We start from the raw sequence: 13,661 nt of genomic DNA, 5'->3' as shown, positions 1-13,661 counted from the left end.
CACATGGAGCACCATCATGTTGTGCCATAAACTCATTCTCCACCACACATTAGTACATAAAACGGGAATACTGCTAGCATGCATCGAACCGGAATGGAAAAAAAATTAACCTATATTTTTTATCAACTAGCATTATGGGCGCTCGATTCACATGACCGAAAAACACTAATGTGATTTTTTTGTTCCGTGCATCGAACGGGCACAAACGTTTGTTGATATGAATATTTCTACAAACATATTTCACATACTTTTTGAAAACAGTTTTATTGTTTCGATTTAGCAAAATGCCGGAATTGTGTGGGTGAACAAAGAGTGAAATTAAACTTGTGATTAATTTTGTTTGTTGTTTTACACTTGATTGTTCGGCGGAGAAAATGAGTAATGAGGAGCTTCCACGGACGGTGGAGGAAATGGTTTGGGGTTGACGGCGAGGTTGGTGGGGACTTTGGTAGTGAGTGAGCAGCGTGATCAATTTGGGTTTACATATAAAAACCGTGAGGTGGTGCCATGAGAGATCCACGTCAGTCAACCGTTTGCCGTACAAAAGCATTTTCGGTCATTAAGCTGACGGAAGGCCAAAATTGAAATTCATTAGAAACCATGAGGGTATAATTGGCACGAAAATTTTTATGAGGACGAAAATGAAACTTGGTGTATTTTATAAGGACCGAAAAGCAGATAAGCCAAATTCATCCACCCATTCATCAAGCACAGGAATGCAGCCATTCAATTTGTACTGGGATTAGAAAAGTGTTTCAATCACAAACCTCCAGTCTGCCACGGAAGTCATTTATAAGATAAGACATTTTGCAAAACAGCTACGTATTATAACAAAGATTGAGGTGGTAATGAGATTTCAATTTTTAGGATTAGTTGTTAGTGTATAAAACAGCACGTGAATGAATAAAAAGGAGTCAGAATGTTTGTAGACACTAAAATTTTTGCATGATTTAATTAATTTATTTTTTCTTAATTAATTGAGAGAACAAAATAATTTCAATTAATTAAAATCAAAATTGGTCAAAGCATGCAAATAAATATTGGGCTCACCAAAGTATGCGTTCAATCATATTAGTTGATTGGGTGGGCCATGAAATTGGGTCATCCCTATTATGACTTTTATACAAAGTAAAAAAATTATAATTTTTATACAAGTGTTTTGATAATACCCAAGAATAGTTCAAAAACTGACTTTTTGAACTTTTATTTGGATATTTTCCAAAACACTTGCGTAAATCTCATAATTTTTTAGTTTTCTGATTCCCCTTATCAAAACGTACCATATCACATAAAAGTTTTGCATAAAATTAAAAAACGCAAAAAAAAAAATGAATAAGGACAAAATTAAAAAATTATTTTCCATAAGTTAATTATTAGCGTAAAAATCCGGAAAAATCACTCATCGTACATGGGTATACCAATATATTTCTGCCAACAGTTGTTGCCATCCATCAACAGCTGCCACGCATCACCGCCTTGCTGGTTTTTGTCAACGCAAAGATGGAATGATTCGTGGTAAGCGCACAACTCCTGAATCACCCAATATTCGTGAAGCTACTCAACAAATAGGCTCAAGAGTATGGGTACGAGTACGGATATGAGTGCTTCACATACCTTGCCATGTCCTCGTTTTTGAACGCTCTCCTCACTAAAACAAGATTGAAGGAAAGATTTACTTTTTTGCCTTTTTGCCCTGATTTATGTCCTCATTGATTAATTGATTAATGAAAGATTTATGAGTGTTTTAGGTGATGACATCACAGTTGAGAGATTTTGAGAGATTCATGAGCTAGTGAATCACGTTCATGATTTTGATAAGATTCACGTTCATGATTAATGATTCATGAGTGATTTTCATGATGGATGTTCATGAAATTTGACCAATGAATGTTTTATTTCGTATATTTTTCATGGAAAATTATTTGTACCGTTTACCATGAAATTTGCGTGTTCGGATTTGCCATGAACCCAACAACCTCTATAAAAACTCATTTGCGTGGTCATGATAAAACATGGTGAATTAGTCATAGAAATGGTTGTCGTCGTAGTTTGATTATCAATTGTCATGATTCATGAAAAAATAAATCATGAAAAAATGGCCAACTCGCAAACATTGAATAATTTGTATAAATTATCCACGAAAACATGGCCGGTCTAAAAAACATGGTCGATTTGTGCAAAATCAGTGTGCATATTGAATGGAAAAGGATTTTAGCTAGTTTTGGAAACAAGATAATAACGATTTGAATTTTTCTTTTTAAAATCATCAATCACGTCCACTTAATTAGGAAACTATATTTACCTAGGAGTATATCCTAATTACATGCCACCTAATTAGGCAATAATATTTATGCATATTTATATGTATCATTAAATAAGGGTAGAGAAGGTAATTTACACACTAAAATGATGAAAACATAAGTATAAAAAAAGGACGGAATGATTTCTTACATGGCATGGATAAAGAAAATGAATATTTAAATATTTCTTACTTATTTGTCTTTGTGTGCTTTGAAAATCGTAGTTAATTTTATGCACATAAAGATGAAATTTGTCTTGTCAAAAAAAAAAAGATGAAATTTGAAGTAAGTTTAAAAGGAAAGGCTGCTGATTTTACCACTCCATTTTTTGTTAACGCCACCCCCTGCAAGTTTATTTTTGGTGTCACTTCTTTTTTTGTTAACTTCACTCACATGCAAGTGTATTTTTGGTGCAAAAATACACTTGCAAGGAAGTGACGTTAACAAAAAAGGGAGTGGCAAAATCATTTTCCAAAAGAAATGATGTTTTAAAAAACAAAAATGGTGGACAAAAACCATTGGCCATATTATTTTATTTACTTGCTTATTTCTTTTCTTTTATTTGGTTATAAAAAAGAGAGAATGTAGGGGTACCGGACTTGACGACCTGCCTCTAAGAGTAACATAGGCCCTCCAAACCAACAGTGGGGAAAATTAAAACAAAAATGCTCTAAATTTTGAAGCAAAGTTGGATGATTCGTAAACACCCTTCCCGATATCGGATTGAGGTGATTTTTCTCAGGGAGCTTAAACGACGTATTTTGAACAAAATGAGCGGCTCCGATCATCTTTTCGGGACCCGAAACGAGCGCAAAAAGGATCTGTACGCAACTGCTGTACAGCAGCTGCTGCTGTACCAGTAGCACTACTCAAATTAAAAACCAAAAGTGTCCGCTGCCCCCACTTGGTGTCAAAGCGATCCGCGGGGGAGTCAATGGGTCCGAAACCCGTGTCGTGAGGCCATTGCCCCTGATTCAAGGAATCGTAGATAGCATGCCTTGAACCCGCATTGCTTTGCTGATCCCACCGAATAACATGTGGATCAAATTAGGGCTGCAAACGAACCGAGCCGCGGCTCGCAGCTCGACTCGTTAGTAGCTCGTTCAAGCTCGGCTCGGAAGTTAAACGAACGAGTTCGAGCCGATTTTTTCAGCTCGTTTCGTAAACGAGCCGAGCTCAAGCTAAGATAAGCTCGCTCGAGTTGGCTCGCGAACCGGGGTATATATACTTAAGTTTAGGATTTTTATTGTTATTTCATAATTTATTCTTTTCGTTTTCACTTTCTAGTCATCCAAGGAAAGCAAGAGCACACGCACATCAGTACATCTCCGCTCCATAGGAAAATGAAAGATATATACCTTCACAATCAAAATATTTTTGGTTGTATTAGGTCTATGCGAGGAGAGAGAGATATATATATATATATATATATACAGTCCGTCTCCCGTAAGGACCATCTCATTTTAATAAAATGCGGACCTCCCTTTCCCGATTGAATTTCGATGATCCAGCAGCTCAATGTGTTCAGAACGTGATTTGAAGGGTTCTTGAGAAAAATCAGCAAAAAAAATGACCGGGAAGGGCTTCATCCGAGCAGTTTTTGTTTGTTTTTTATCGAACGGTTCAAACAAAAATTGCTCGGATGAAGCCATTCCCGGTCATTTTTTTTGCCGATTTCTAGAGGGTACCTTTAAAATCACGTTCTGAACACATTGAGCAGCTCGGATCATCGAAATTCGATCGAAAAATGGGAGAAATGAGGAGGTCCGCATTTTAACTAAAATAAGGACTCCCTCATTTGAGACCGACTGTATATGTGTGTGTGTCTATATATATATATATATATATATATATATATATATATATATATCGTTGGTTCGTTAAGGCTCGTGAACAAGCTCGAGCTCGAGTAAAGTCAAGGTCTGCTCGACTCGAGCTCAACTCGTTAAGCTTTCACTGAGCTCGAGCTCGTATTCGTTAAAAACTTAATATACAAGCTTGAATACCGTAAGGCTTGACTCGGCTCATTTGCCGCCCTAGATCAAACGGCCATCTTCAGTTAAGGCCTACCTCATAAAGCCCAGATCCGTGACCTCACGCTGTGGCCCAAACGAAAACCCAAACCCGAGAGATCCCAACGTGGTTTTCCTATCACCGTCGACGCCCAACATATAATCAGGCGAATCTAATCGCCTTCGTATTTTTGCTTACTCTATTCGTCTTCATCTTGTGACCTTACTAGGTCAATGTCACAAGCTCGTGTTTACACCGACGTCAACGTTCACCGTCCCAGAGAATACTGGGATTACGAGTCTCTCACCGTCCAATGGGGGTAATTTAAAAGCCCTAATTCCTTGTAAACGTTCTGTTTTCCATCTTGTTATGCAATTTATCACCTAACAAGTGCCGTCGATTTGCTTTGTTTCAATTTTGATCGAATTAGATGTATAGCTTTGGCTTTCGTTAGGACTTGATTCCGTTGGATTTGGTGTTTTTGTGATGTTTTTAGAGTTTTTTTTTTTTGTGGTTTGGTGGGTGGGGAGGGGGGCGGGCATTCAGGAGTTATTGGCATATTTCTCGCTGCATGTGTGTGTGCAATGTTCAAAAAATTGCTAGGCGCTAGTCGGCTGGAAAAGGGGTGTCTAGCGACTAGGTGCCGACTAGACAGCTGCCTAATCTAGGCATTGGACCACCGCCTCGCCTCTAGTCAGGGACTTTTAGAACACTGTGTGTATGTATCATGTGTGTTTGGGCATGTAAATGAGATGTGGGTAGTCAACCTAATAGGCAAGAATTTTTGAGTGGGAGAGTCTATCTAATTGCAGCTGAAAAAACGTGAAAGCTGCGCTATTAAGTGGTTGGATCAAGTATGTGTCGGTTTTGAAATACATTTTGCATTGTATGAACAATGTTTCGGTGGTAATTTGGGAAATGATGTAATTGGGAACGGAAAAGACGTATAATTCACTGTGGTTTAAGGTTTTTACTCAAACCAATTAATAAATCCGAAGGACTAGCGCTCAACTCCAGTTTGCAACGTGTTGAATTATCTGATAAGTGTGGCTTGTGGATGGGTGGGGGTTTACCCTTTAGGATTGGGTCCTAAGGGGCTCTGACTTGTAGGCCTCATTACCGAAGGAATCGATAAATAACAGTTTAAAAAGTTTTTAACGTCGAGCTTGCAAGTTTGTTGCAAATCTGGGGCATAGGATTGGAGGTAATATATTTTAAGGGAGTTGTTAGATAATTTGTTGCAGAGGCCTGTTCCCTGACTTCTTGATGATTTTGCGCCTCTTCACTCTTTATTGAATCTGATATTTTCCTCCAGAGAGACATCTGCTTTTCTAAATCTAAGTTTCTGTTGGAATGATACTTCACCTTTTTTTAATTTGGTGTGCGATGTTTCTAATTCTTTTTTCTTGAAATTATACCAACCCAGCGATCAAGATGACTATGAAGTCGTTCGGAAAGTTGGAAGGGGAAAATACAGTGAGGTCTTTGAAGGTATAAATGTCACCAACAATGAAAGATGCATCATCAAGATCCTTAAACCTGTCAAGAAGAAGAAGGTGATTTTTACTTCTTCTTTTTTGTACATGAGGATCAATGCATTTGATCTCATTTCTTATGTGATGTCATGTTTGCTACCTACCTACCTACCACATAGCCTTCCTTAAGTTGAGCGGGTTGAGCATCTTATGTCTTAATTGGTATAAGTTTGCTTGTCCTAATTTCTATTTGGTTCTAAATTTTTAGAACCTATGGTGGACATACATCTGTGGTGTACTTCCAAGGCTGCATTGGAGTTCATTTCAGGGTGGTTCATCTATTTCGCATGTATTTGTTGCTGATACCTATACTTCAAGTCTTTGTTAGCCATGCAAATTTTCTGAAGCACATTTGGAGAAGCTATTGTCCGTTAAATCTTTAAAACCATTGTTTAAAGCTATTTTTCACATTTGTAGTACCAAAATCTAGTTTTTGAAAACATGCATGCAATATTTTTCGGACAGAAAATGGCATACTGACTATGCATTGGAAAACTACTATTGTTATATATTATTGCTAAACAAAATTATAAAGGTCTCTTTGCTTACTACTTTACCTGTCCCTTCTTTCGATCTCTAGGATATTCGATTTTGAGATTTCTTAGTTTTGTATGCTGCTTTGTGGGAGACTAAAATAGCTTTCACTGTGCAATATTTTCATTGCCTCCGTAGTGTTTTCCATGAAGTCCCTGGAGCTGGCCCTATTTAAATATATCTTATACAATGTTTCTTTCCCACTCAACCTAATAAACGACTAAGTATCTTTATCTTCTGGAATTTTGTTTCTGGGGGTATTTTTTAAACTTTCTGACCATTTTTTTTCTTCATGTGTGCAATGTACCATTTCTATTGTCGTTTGTGGTAAATCAGTGGTTATAACATATGGTCTATCCATTTTTTGTTTTAGTTTATGCTAATGAGTAATGACTCTTTACTTGTGCAGATAAAGAGGGAGATAAAGATACTTCAAAATCTCTGTGGAGGTCCAAATGTGGTAAAACTGCTTGATATTGTCAGAGACCAGCACTCGAAAACTCCTAGCTTGATTTTTGAATATGTGAACAGTACAGACTTCAAAGTTTTGTACCCAACATTGACGGATTACGACATCCGATACTACATATATGAGCTTCTCAAGGTTTTCTCCTTATCTGATGTTTTAGAGATGCTGACCTGTGGAATTTCAATTTCATTCTTAGTATTTTTGTTTGAATAAATCTTGGGTTGGGGGAGGTTGGGTATTCTCAAATCTTAAATGGAAATTGGGAAGGTAAGATAAGAAGAAAAATATTGCTTCATTCTGTGACTTCTGTCCTTGAGAAATGATATCTTGCTATATATGTGTGGGCTTCATTGATATTTGCATCCATGAACTGATTTAAAGCTTGACATATGAGCATCAAGTAGTGTTGAATTCTTTATGTAAGAGAAACTGTTACTAGTGGATAATGGATAGGCATTGTATAGATGTTCTCCTTTCATTAGATAGATATTTGATGATTCTAGATTCACAGGGCTCCCTTCTATTGTTCCAAAAATTGGCCTTTTGGGTTGACATCTTTGGTTAAGAGGGAGGCAAGGGCCATTGCTGCAATGGTTTTGAGTCTTTTGACTATTTTACCTGTGCTTTTGGTGTGTTTGTTTTTCTAAGTATCTTGTAGTAGTATGCTACCCCACCCCATAGAAAACATTTAGTGTTGAGTTTATTGATTAAGAGGAGCAATGTTTTGAAAACCAAACCAGTGAGCGAACCAAACCGGATAAGGGAGCGGGCGGATGGGTCACTGGTTTAACCGGGGTTGAACCGAAATCGAATTGTGATGTCATAAATATGTTAAAAATATATATATAAGTAATTAAAACGAGCATGTATGAATATATACGTCATAGAAAGCTTTTGCTCCAACTGAAAAGCGGAGGAATTGTGCGTAGAAAGATTTTGTTCCGATCACCCGTCGGTGGGATTTAGACCTCTCAGTACCTCCTTCGTGTATAAAAAGGTTCTTTTGCATTTATGTCTAGTGGTTGGGTAGCGTGAAGACGTCTCCCGACTGATTCACAATGCGCTGAGCTGATGCATGGGTGTAATGGCTCTAAATAGTAGTTAAAAAATTTCCGGTCTGGGTTGGCCGACCCGTGACCGGTTTTACGGTCAGGCGGTTTATGCTTTGTTTGGATTGCTTTTTGAAAAAAAATTCTCAACTAAAAAAAAACTCATTATCCCTACTTCCAATCATTACTCACCCCTATCTCCAATCATTATTCTCATTTCTCTCTCTATCTCTCTAATCATTACCTCTACTTTCATTCATTACTCTCATTTCTCTCTCCACTCATCCCAACAAAATTTATCAAAAACTCATCCAAACACAGCATTAACCGCTGGTTCGGAATGGTTCTCTCAATTGAAGCCGGTTTTCATATGAAGACAGTTTCTAGGTGTGACTGAACCGGATGAAGGACCGGTTGATGGTCCGACCGGTTGATGGTTCGACCGGTTGATGGTCCGACCGGTTGGACCGGCCAGTCCGGTCCGGTTTTTAAAACATTGAAGAGGAGGCATTTGTTTTGTATAGTTTTGCTAGGGGACGAAGTACAATCTTGTGTTTGGCCTCCTCTCTTCTTCACAATCTTCCCAACCAACTCTCCTCTCTCTGATTTGGTTGCTTTAATTGCACGGCTCCTCTGGGTAAAAGTCTGTTCAACCTTTCAAAGAAAAGGTAAAAGTCAATCACCTTGTTGGGTTTACATTTTAGAAAGTTATTTTTGAGAGTTGAGTGGTAATGAGTGGAGAGAGATAGAGAGAAAGATTTATTGAAAACTGTGCCGAGAGTTAAAAGTTACTCTCAAAAAGTTAAACCAAGTGGAGTGAATGTAGTGCTATTTGCTGGAATCTAATGGAGTTTACCTTGAACCTTGTTTTTGAATGGGGCATGATTGGATTATTAGACAGCATTAGAGATGTTCTCTTGTTCCTCAAAGTTGCTAATTTGGTTTGACTTCATTCATTGTAAGAGTGCATTGACATATTGATTTTGACTATTCTCACTTAGGGATGTGTTTTCAGTTGTCACATTTGTTTTTACAATTCTACACTAAGGGATGCATGCATTGTCACACTGATTTTTTTTTACTGTTCTCACTAAGGGATTCATTCTCAGAATGAATTATCCACAGATTGTTGGGTCAAGCATTCTACTTGTCCAACATGGAATACTGGCATATTGTAATGCATGCTTTTTCAAAATTGCAGGCATTAGACTACTGCCATTCACAAGGCATAATGCACAGGGATGTGAAGCCTCATAATGTTATGATTGACCATGAGCTACGGAAACTTCGCTTGATTGATTGGGGCCTTGCTGAATTCTACCATCCTGGAAAAGAATACAATGTCCGAGTTGCTTCAAGGTGCTTCAAAAAAACAAAGAAATGTTAACTACTTTTTCTATTTGTTTATTTCTGATCACCCCTTCTTAAAGCTCAACCTGTTTTATGGTTGTAACCATTTTTCTTAAATGCTGAGGTAGAGTAGGCCTAGCAGGGAAGTTGGAAATTCTCCAGAATTCTGCTTTCTTTGTGACTTGGGCTCTGTGTTTTTGTTCTACACTCATTTTCCACATAGTAATTTTAATTTTTTGGAATTCTATCTTTCAAATTCTTCACCTAGTTTTACATGATGTACAAAATTTCTTTTCGGATTATTTAGGTACTTTAAGGGCCCTGAACTCCTTGTGGATTTGCAAGATTATGACTATTCTTTGGACATGTGGAGCCTGGGTTGTATGTTTGCAGGAATGGTGAGTCGTGCTAGATTTTATGTCTACCTTTTTGCCATTACAGCAACACTGAAGAGTTCTAATGTTCACGTAACTTGCAGATCTTTCGCAAGGAGCCATTTTTTTATGGCCATGACAACCACGATCAGCTTGTCAAAATTGCCAAGGTAATATCTATGCTCTTTCTGACTTTGGATAATTATTTTTGATGATTGGTATTCATAGAATACAATAAAAAAACGGCTGGGTATCACTCTGGCGCATTTTTCTTTTTCTTTTTTTTTTTCGGTCGAACGGAATGGTGCTGGCACATTTTTCTGCTGTGGCCCATGGTCCCTAAAATCCAATACTCTGTTGGGCATCTGGCTCATTGCTCTAAAGTGAGCTGAATAATGAGAGGCCCTTTTTGAATCTTTCCCTGGTGATTTGGTTGTGACTTGTCCATAGTCCCTTATTCCCTTCCTACCAATCTTGGATCACCCAACGATAAGATTCCAATGAAAATAGTATTGGTTCCCTTTTTCCCTCCCTTTCTCTCTTCCTCTTCTTTTCTTTTTCTGTTGAGCTATTGGGGGTTGAGATAGGGGCCTTTTCTGATGGGTAAAATCTCTCTCTCTCTCTCTCTCTCTCTCTCTCTCTGTTGAGTGATTGGGGGTTGAGATAGGGGCCTTTTCTGATGGTAAAATCTCTCTCTCTCTCTCTCTCTCTCTCTCGCATTCATTACATTGCTATTTGGCTATTTTGTCGTGGCTAGTTGAGATTTGGGAGTTGTGTGGACTTGCTCAGTTGTGTGGAGTTTGGCCTTAAATCTATATCTTGACGTTCTCGTGGTGTTTTGCAATTTTTATATTTTAAAATGGTTTAAAGAATTGATTACTTTTTTTTCCGTCTTGGTCCATTGTTTTGAAAGCAATGGCTGTTTTGGTGATTGGTGTACCCTTCAAATTTAAGGGTGGCATGTAGCAATGTGTATCAACTCTCATGAACTTGAGCTCTATGGATTGCAAGCTCTTTTTTAATTTAATGTAATTGTTTTGTTTTATCCGTTAAAGCATCCAACTCAAAACGAATTGGCAATGAGTGGAGAGGCCGCTGTGACTCATATACTTCCGCACGTGTGACCCCCAACTCGCACATGGAGAGGTCAAGAAAGGATCCGGAACATACGGATCACAACGAAACAAAGTGCAACTATGGCACAAACGAAGGGGAAAAGCCTCTGAAAAGCTAGCTCTGATACTAGGTTAAAGCATTCAACTCAAACCAATTGGCAATGAGTGGAGAGACTGCCCAGACTCATATAGTTGTTTTCGAGGTGATAATTAACCAATGTGGGACAATTCTAACACTAGTTATTTAGCCTTCAGGTGCTAAAGAATTTGTAGGTTGTATATGATAAGCGTTGAGTGATATACTTGAAGATTGAATTTGGTTTTTACTTGTCAAAAAAAGAGGATTGAAGTTGAGTTTCCCTTTGATACGCAATTTATTTAAGGCTGGGAAGGAGTCCTTTGTATTAGGAATTCCTCATGCTTTACTCTTTTTCTCACATCCAAAAATGAAAAGAATTGAATGCAGATAGAATATAGTAAATCCACAAGAAGGATTTCATTGCAGTGTCGCATCTTTCCTTGTATATACTCTTATGTAATTTACAGTATTAGCATACCTCTTTATGATATATGTTTTTTTCCCTATCCATGTCCATTTCTTGTGTTTATATAACAAAGCAAGATGCTTAATTGCGGGATTAGATTTGCAGTGATGGCCAATAGGCTTAGCGTGAGGATCACACTTGCACCCTTTCCAGTTATGTTTGGCTTACTGGGTTCAAGGAGCTTGAATGTTGTGGTTGGGCATTCCAATCTCACAAGGCATTTATGTTTCAGGTCCTTGGCACAGACGAGTTAAATGCGTATCTGAACAAGTATCATCTAGAGCTTGATCCTCAACTCGATGCACTTGTTGGAAGGTATTTGTTTCAAATGATTATTTTCTATTAGCTTGCAAGCCAACTTGAAAGAAAAATTACTACTTGTGGCCTTTGTAGCAAGAAGATATATTATTGCAAACAGTGAGGGAGGGAGGGAGGTTGTTTTCATAAGAAACACCTCTCTTTGACGAGCAAAAAGTGAGGGAGGGAGTAGAACCCTCACAGTTCTTTGTTCGGAAAACTGTCCTGGTTTTCAAGGCAGGGGCTATCAACCACTCAGCATCTCTATGAATGACAATATCTATTTGATTGCTCCAAATAGAACCTAACATATAAGTGAATACCTCCACTACCGGTGGAAAGATGACAGGTGTGATAATTTTTCCTTTGAAAGTTAGAAAGAGGCTACTATTAGTCATGATTTCTATTCCAGCTTGCAGCTCAATTAAAAAGAAAAGCTACTATTTGTGGCCTCTGTATCATGAACTTGTGCAGCTCTTCATGCTCTTGAAAACTTGTCTTCTGTTTCACTAGCCAACATTTGAAACGTAATGGAAGAGCAGATAAGGAAAAGAAGAAGATAAATATGCAACTCCCTGAGAGCATACTTTTAGGTTTTAGTAATCACTTTCTTTAAATCTCGTGCAGGCACAGCAGGAAGCCATGGTCGAGATTTATTAATGCAGATAACCAGCATTTAGTTTCCCCCGAGGTCACGTACTGAATAACTACTTTTGAAAACACCTCGTGTTATTTTCCGCTTGACCAAAAAAAAGAAAACACCTTGTGTCACTTCTTTTTATGCATGCATATTTGCTGATTCATACTGCGCTTGTCCATTTCATATGCAGTCCATTGATTTCCTTGATAAGCTTCTTCGTTATGATCATCAAGATAGACTTACAGCAAAAGAAGCAATGGTATGACTTGATAGTCACTTGATTGCATCTATCTTTTGCGTCTCGCCATATACTTTTGTTTAGCTGCCTGTGCTAGTTCATTTTCTTCTTTGGAGGTTATCATCCATTCTAAAAAGTAAGCAGTACAGTGTCATCTGAGAATACACTTTATCCCATAAGGTGATGGAAGCCGTGAAAGATTATTCTATTTGTCTTTCAGTTTGTAACTGCTAGCAGTGCTTGGCTTTTAGATCATAATGTACCAATCTGGAGTTGCACCTTCCAATGTGTAGTCTAGCTTCGGATTTCTAACAAACCAAAGAGATTCGAATCACCGAGCTGTCCAAGATCTTTATGCTTGATGTTTGAGGATGTTGTTTCTAGTTCTACCCGTTCCGATACTTCTTAGAGCTATGTAAATGCTCAACGCATGTACTTGTGAAAAGAAACAAAAAAGAATAAAATAAAACAAATTGGTCAATGCGTGACTTAACATTTTTGTTTATCCTCTCTAAAGTTTCTCTCACCCACTTAACTTTTTGAGCTTTTTGGCCTACAAGCATATCTTTTGTTATTGTGATACTAATTTCTTAGTTAAAATTAGAACTCACCATTAAGAATTTTGTGATTTATTAATCACAACTGTATGGGTGGTCGGTCTATTTGTTTGTTAATGAGAGTTGATAACTGAGACCCAATTTTTCCATTTTCAGGCTCATCCTTACTTCCATCAGGTGAGGGCTGCCGAGAATAGTAGGATGCGGACGTAGTGATATGTTGTCGTGCCTGTTTGCAGAAGTGAACTCTTCATGTTGTTATAAAGTGTTATATTGTTCATGAATACGAGTCTACATTGCATACTCGCTTTGTGTAGGCAATTGGTTCGATTAAGAATCCTTTTTCTAATGCCATTCTTCAACTTTCGCTTGTTATCCAAAGGTTGTGAGGTCGGATTTCATCATAGCGACTCTTCAAATGGGATCAGTTCAAAGTCTTGATACTTTTGTTTATCGAAGTATTCTATATGGTAGTATCCATCATGAAGACTTTTCGCCGGGGCAGAAATTGCTCCTTGTATGCTTTGTATATTTCTGTACTAATGTATTAGAATGTCATTGCATTAAAATTGCCCAACGTATGCTGTGTTATTTATGTGCTGAATCTGCTGATTACTTCGACACCGCACTGCTTAGAATCATTTG

At 37.8% G+C, this 13,661-nt stretch overlaps 1 protein-coding gene across 1 annotated transcript; it reads left to right on the top strand.

The window, feature by feature from the left end:
• The first annotated feature begins 4,339 nt into the window (after positions 1 to 4,339).
• LOC131331319 (casein kinase II subunit alpha-2) lies at positions 4,340 to 13,503 on the top strand. The gene is made up of 10 exons (XM_058365204.1): positions 4,340 to 4,632; positions 5,740 to 5,869; positions 6,792 to 6,986; positions 9,102 to 9,259; positions 9,558 to 9,648; positions 9,729 to 9,794; positions 11,517 to 11,599; positions 12,209 to 12,272; positions 12,412 to 12,480; positions 13,173 to 13,503. Exons 1-10 carry the CDS (start codon positions 4,547 to 4,549, stop codon positions 13,227 to 13,229), a joined length of 999 nt encoding a protein of 332 aa, XP_058221187.1. The 5' UTR covers positions 4,340 to 4,546; the 3' UTR covers positions 13,230 to 13,503.
• Positions 13,504 to 13,661: the final 158 nt, after the last annotated feature.

Source organism: Rhododendron vialii, chromosome 6a (genome assembly GCF_030253575.1).
Source record: "Rhododendron vialii isolate Sample 1 chromosome 6a, ASM3025357v1".
In the NCBI taxonomy this organism is placed as follows: domain Eukaryota; kingdom Viridiplantae; phylum Streptophyta; class Magnoliopsida; order Ericales; family Ericaceae; genus Rhododendron; species Rhododendron vialii.
The sequence above is the reverse complement of the archived record's forward strand: the minus strand, read 5'-3'. Positions and strand labels throughout refer to the sequence as shown.

Excerpts from the sequence above, each read along its gene's own strand:
- LOC131331319 (XM_058365204.1), top strand. The coding sequence starts at position 4,547 with ATGTCACAAGCTCGTGTTTACACCGACGTCAACGTTCACCGTCCCAGA. Across the intron at positions 5,870-6,791 it reads AACCTGTCAAGAAGAAGAAG|ATAAAGAGGGAGATAAAGAT; the intron begins GTGATTTTTACT and ends TTACTTGTGCAG. Across the intron at positions 12,481-13,172 it reads TTACAGCAAAAGAAGCAATG|GCTCATCCTTACTTCCATCA; the intron begins GTATGACTTGAT and ends TTCCATTTTCAG.